Raw genomic sequence first — 6,344 nt, 5'->3', positions numbered from 1 at the left:
GCTTTTAAGTTTCTGTGTGCCATAGTGGAGAAAGAATAACAATACGTTTTGAGCCCAGATTTGCACTCTAGCCAAGTAAAGCAAGTATCTTAAACTTCAATATTAAGAGGTTTAGCTTTCCACTAATGAAAATAAACATGTTTTTCTTGTCAACGTGAAACCAGATGTAATTTATATAGCCTACTTCAACACACTGAAAAAATACATACTTGGTGAAAAGGGCCAGACTTTATACTGTTTATATGAAGAGGATTGCTCAAGAGGATTTAAAAGATATCTGGGAGTGGCTTACAGTCTATCGAAGCCATAAACTCTTCCACCTAATCCCAGAAGATGGCAGTATCGCTACTAACCAGATGTCATGTCAAAATAGGAGAAGAAGAAGCGCGAACAGCCTTCACTCTCGCGGTTTTAGTATGTGACGTCATTCCATGATGGCTGAAGATCCTGGCGGAACCATTTTTAATTTTCCTGTCATTTTTCTGTCTTTCTCTTTAACTCGGCTTGCCATAGAGCCATGGCAGGACTCACAGCCCCGTTAGTCGCTTGTATCACTGGTATCGACATGCCCAAGAAAGGGAACCGAAAACGGCTGAAATTTAAGGCCGGAGACATTTGCTGCGAATCAGGTAGCATAGCCGGGAGGAGGCTAGCCGTTAATCTGTGACAGAACCTCTGAGCTTACACAGTTGCTCAGGTTTATAAAGTCAAGTTCAACTTAGTAAAACCTGGACGGACAAGATCTTAAGCATTATATACATTCGGTTTAGTCACATTGATATAACTGTCTAAATGCATTGTTCGTTTTGTTTCTGAGACTTTCTTCCTGCTCTTTCAGTCACTGTTGCTGATTTTGCTAATGCTGACCCAGCCATTGTGAAGTCGGGTAGAGTAAAGAAAGCTGTCGCAAATGCGATTGAAAAAGAAGGTAAAAAATGTCTGAAGAGCGACTGCCGTGTCCTAAATGGAAACGAGACTAAAATGTTTAATCGGTGAATCGCATGTGTTCCAGTGAAATTGCTGTGTGGGTTGGAAGCCTCTCAGGGGGCGGTGGAGGAAGTCCTATCCTCTGCATCGAGCCTCAGAGCGGACGCTGTGGGCAGCAGTGATGACCCCGAGGACGACGAAGGGGAAAGTGAAACTAAAGTGGCCCGCAAGAAGAAAAGCAAGAGAAAGAAAGGTGCAGTTTCATTGATTTCTTGTGTCAGTTCATGGTGAAAGTGGTTACTTGTTTCAAGTTTATTCGATGTTTCCTGTCTTGCCTCCCCAGAGAGCAGTGAGAGCAGTGATGGGAGGACTATCCAGTAGATATTTGGTTGGTGCTTTTCCTCCTACATTCGCCCTGAGGATGTGTGCAAATTTTCTTTGATCTGCAGGAATGCATGGATAGTCACTTGCACTGCGGCTTTCTGGACCAGACTCTACAGAAGGTGATTAGTTTCGGGTCACTAGAAAATTTTGAAAAGAATGAGTTTCAATAGCAATACATTGAGAAGAAATGTACAGATTGTAAACACAAAAATTTCACCTTTTCAGGTTAGTAAATGCACCATATGATTATGCATTAGTAAAATGTTTTTAAATAGAATGATCACAACAATGAAATTTGAAACTTGGTAGTAAAATATTTTTCAAATTGTGGGAAAAAATAGAAGCATATGATTTATTGAATAAAAATAAAAGTAACCCATTAATATTATGACCATATTTTTACAACAATCTTTTAAAAGATTTTAAACTTTTGGAGGAAAGCAGCAGACAATATGGCACTTGCTATAAGTGTTAAAATCCATTATGAAGTATTTTTAATTCAATTGTTGAAAACCAGGATGTAAATAGGGATTTCACCCTTCACGTTTGTGTACAGTCATGTTTTTTTATTATGCTGGTGAATTTTTGGTTTGTCATGGTTTGACTAGTTTTTAGTTGACTTCAAACTGAATCTTTAAACATAACTTTGTAAGATGTGTCTTAAAATCAAAATACATGGAATGTTTAATGTCTCTTGCAAATACTTGCAGTATTTGCAAGAGACGTTCTTTCAAAGCATGGACATCTGGATGATTGTCTCACTTTATGTGATGTCTTTAAACAATTTAGTAAAACATTTTACTTTGATGTTTTCCTGGCTCTTTATTATTCTCTAAATTGCATTAGTATGCACGATGTGACTAAGCTCACAATACAGCTTTTAAGTCGGCATCATATTCAGAATAAGAACTAAATCTTGTTTCTGTATTATATTGTATTAAAACATAATTAAGTTATTCAGTTTGGTAACAGCACTTAACTTTTTGAACTCATCTTAGAAAGGCCATTGTTTGAAAATATTTGGAGCTATTTTAATCTAATGTATTTGATTTAATCAGATCTGATTAAATTTTGAGATTTCACTTTAAAGGGTCGGCGGTAGTCTGGTGTCCTGTCTGTGTATATATGTGCCCCTTCTTTGAAATGCCTGAATATATGCCTGTGTGAAATATAATTTCACACAGCAGAGATCTGTAGCTGAACTGCAACAAGTGGAGCCACCTACTGGATTTTCCGATAATTTTCCTCTTGTTCAATTGTTCAAAACAATAAACCTTAATTGTTAGTTTCGAGATTAAACGTAAATATATTTTTTCTCAAACCTTCCCATTTGCTGTTTCTTTTCTTAAAGGCACTACAGGGTTGAAGTTGTTCTGCCGTTTCGCCTCCAGCCTGACTCTATAGATAGGATGCGCTGTCTACGGGCATGTGTGATTCGCTCCCTTTTCCATTTGTATGAGCCGTTTAGCTTGCGTGTTTCAAAAAGTCCTGCACTGCCAGAATCCACGCCCACAACGCTGCTCAATTCCAAGGTATGTTAACATTTAGTGTATTTGCTTGTGACCTGCTTGCTCTATGTAAAAGTAGTGACAAAGATGAATTTAAACAATCTGGTGTGTCTTGGGCAAATTGAATCTGATTTGTTTGTGGTTTGATTTTCATTGTGACAGAACAAGGGTTGCAATGTAAATGCTTAAAATGTAAGGCAGATTTTGTTAAGTTTACTTTTATGAGAAATATAAAAATTAAGATGAAAAAGCTGACATTTGACCTTATAAAGATGTGCTTTTAAATCCCTATTCTCTGTTCTTTCAGTGTTTTCTCTTCTGGGTCAAAAAGGTGTCAGGGACTCGACCAGAAGCATTGTGGGAGTTCAACTTCAAATTTAAAAAACAGGTAGTAGGATGTCTATTTTTAAAGTAAACTCACTTTTTTGTGTTCAAATTATTAGTTTTTTCTTGTGGTGACCCTTGCTGTCACAGCTGTCTGAGTCCTATGTTAATCTATCCATGCAGGGACACTTTAAGAATGGTTGTGCCAAGTCTTTGCATCTGCCCAAACAATATGAAGAAGTCCATATTAATCCAGACTCTGACTGCTGTGTGCTTCAGGTCACCACACTTAACTACATCTTCATCCCTGTAGCCATGGGCCTCACACTTACCCTGGCAAGTAGCTTTTATTTCTGGGCACATACATTGTGCTTTATCACAAGTATGTGCTATCCTGATAGTTTAAATGATAATTAATATGGATGTCTTGACAGTTCAATATGTATATATAAGTTTCAGACTCTTATTCATCACACATTGTTTATTATATTATTTCAAGCCTTTCTTTGTCATAAAACTCTGATGATTTTGGCATACAGATGGTGAAACCCAAATCACTGTTTCATTTATTACAATACTTAAAATCTATGTTCAATAAAACTTTTAAAATATGAGTGTATTATGACCTACACAGACTCACGGGGCATAATGCTGACTCAACTTTCGATGACTGTACTTAGAGACAGGACACTTTAAACAGCAAGCTTTTTTAACAATGACCTTTTGTGGCTCACCATTCTTGTAAAGTGACTGTCTTCTGGACATCTGTCTTTCCCATGATTGTGTAACCTTCTGACCCAGATTTAGAACCCTTCCACTGTTTTAAGTTAATTAGCTTACATTAGGTTGTGACACCACGGGTTCCCAGTGTTTCAGTTCCACAATGTTTGATTTTTCTGAGAGAGTTTTTGGTTTTCATTGATCTGTAAGCCAGAGTCGTCAAAATTACAAGAAATAAAAGCTTGAAATATTTCACTCTGTGAAATAAATAATTAGTTTCACTTTATAAAATGAATGACTAAAAAAAATCTAACTTTTGTGTGCTATTATATGTTTTAGATGTGCCGGTATGTGATGTGAAAACATGGTTTCACTAAAACACAAGTACTAATTCAATATTTGAATCCACCCTGATAACATTGATATGCTCTCTGTGCAGTCTGAACAACAGATGTTTCTGAGCTGCAAATTGTAATATTTTATTATTTTCCAAAATGGACATTAACCCACCAATTTTCCCTCCAACACCAACCACCCTAATCAGATGTTCTCGTTTTTACAGTTCACGATCAATGTGAGCACGGACATGCGTCACCACCGTGTCCGTCTGGTGTTCCAGGACTCGCCTCTGCAGCGGGGAAAGAAGAGAGGGGATCAAGGCGGGATGCAGGTTGTCTTAGATCCCGTGCACAGCGTGAAGCTCATGGACTGGTGGCATCCACTGTACCCTTCGTTGCCCTACATATAAGATTGTTGGAACCCACCACAGCAATTCAGGGACCCTGCTGTTGATCCTACAATGATCATAAAACAGAAAACCAAATCGCAATCAATGGGACATTTTGGTTATTGTATGTTTAAAAAGGAAGCACTGACTTGAGGAAATTATGTGAATATTTCACCTGTAGCCACATGGCTAAGAGAGATTTGGTGGAATTGACTGGTGTTGATCATTATGCAAAGAAACAGTCCTTGAAGATTAAATATTAAATCAACAGGGCAGTAATTAGTACTATTATTTCAACAGTTGGTTCATGCTTGTTTCTCATATAATACTTATTTGGCAGATTTCTTTTTGAGATTTGAAACATTTTATCAAGGGAATTTTATTCCTTTCAATCAGTTTCTGCTGTATCTCTACTAGGAGACACACCTGACTATTTTCATCTCTTGTTTTACAAGAAAGGGGCAATACATATTGCCCCTTTTGTCGACATTGTCGTCTAATTCAACAGGTTTTTCACTTCTGTGGTGATGCTTCTTGCACATGACCAAACTCTGCCATCTACCGCCACAGGCAGTGTTGTAGAATGTTATAGTTGATCAATTATTCTTAATGATGGGGACAGTGCTACCATTTTTATTGGTTTAACCATATCCAGAGTTTTGATGATACTTGATTTGCAGTCAAATATTTTTGATTAACTGCCAAGGAAATGGACTTAATTGAATCAACATGTCCTTGAAGTATTAAAATTCTTGTTAGATGTTTTATCGATTACAAAGGGACAATTGGTTGTTTAGATTAATTGTATGTAAAATGGTGGTTTGGTGGTTTAGCTTTATCAAATGAAAGTGACTTTGATAATGTACACATTGGATTTCAATAAAACTACTGCTCACTCAAGTTTATCAAATCTTTTTTCATTTATTTCTGAAATGAAAATTAACTATAAAGGTATAGCCACTGATAGATAACAATGCTGTTTATCCTGTCAAACATTTGTTTTTAATGGTGGGTGGGAAGTAATTTAACCCTTCCCACGAACTTAAACCACATATAGCAGCTTTAAGGAATAGCTTGGTCTCTCTTTCAAGTACAATAAAAAGTTTATGCTTCCCTCCTGTGGTTGCTCTTAGTATTACATGCAATAAATATTTAAAGCTTTTCATGTTGGGAAGACTTAACATTTTTCTTTTTAACTTTGTTTATGCCTTTCACATGCTGCAAATTGGTATCTTTATGACAAAAGACACTATCCTTTAAAATCTGATGGGCTTGTTTGTTAAATACACTGAGATAAATCTGTTTTGCTAACAGGAATCACTAGATTACAATATGCCTCGAGAGCAATATGTTGTGTGCCATGCTGTGTTGTGAAGTCCAGAGCCTGAGCTCAACATATGCAAGTGCATATCGCATATCCGCATTGCATGTACAAAAAAATTGAAACGCAGAATCTTGCAAGTGTTCATACTTTGAAAAAAAAGTCTATATGGAAGAGATTTTTCTTTTAATTTCTAATGTGAATTAAATCGCATTAAATCTGTACTCTTTTGAAGAAAACTCACAGTAACTTGTTTCACCATCATGAAGCATGGTTGTTAATTTTATAGAAACACAAAATACTAAAAAGCGGGTTGCACTTGTATTCAGTTCTTTTACTGCAAGAATATTTTTGAGAGGTCTGTACCAGCTTTCCACAACTAGACTTTTTTCCACCCCAGTTCTTTGGAAAACAGCTCAAGCTACTCAGTGAG

The 6,344-nt window shown here is 36.7% G+C and overlaps 1 protein-coding gene across 1 annotated transcript; it reads left to right on the top strand.

Annotated features, from left to right (window-relative positions):
* Window positions 1-443: 443 nt before the first annotated feature.
* On the top strand, window positions 444-5,490 carry LOC129358073 (transmembrane protein 183A-like). The gene is given in 10 exon segments (XM_055026906.1): window positions 444-629; window positions 839-928; window positions 1,013-1,180; window positions 1,271-1,291; window positions 1,294-1,325; window positions 1,327-1,430; window positions 2,663-2,843; window positions 3,127-3,207; window positions 3,327-3,479; window positions 4,426-5,490. Coding segments are annotated over 10 exon segments (1,128 nt in total). The 5' UTR covers window positions 444-517; the 3' UTR covers window positions 4,612-5,490.
* Window positions 5,491-6,344: the final 854 nt, after the last annotated feature.

This window comes from Poeciliopsis prolifica, unplaced genomic scaffold (assembly GCF_027474105.1).
Source record: "Poeciliopsis prolifica strain line A6 unplaced genomic scaffold, Auburn_PproV2 SCAFFOLD392, whole genome shotgun sequence".
Classification (NCBI taxonomy): Eukaryota; Metazoa; Chordata; class Actinopteri; order Cyprinodontiformes; family Poeciliidae; genus Poeciliopsis; species Poeciliopsis prolifica.
Note: the sequence above shows the minus strand (reverse complement) of the source record. Positions and strands in the feature narration are given on the sequence as shown.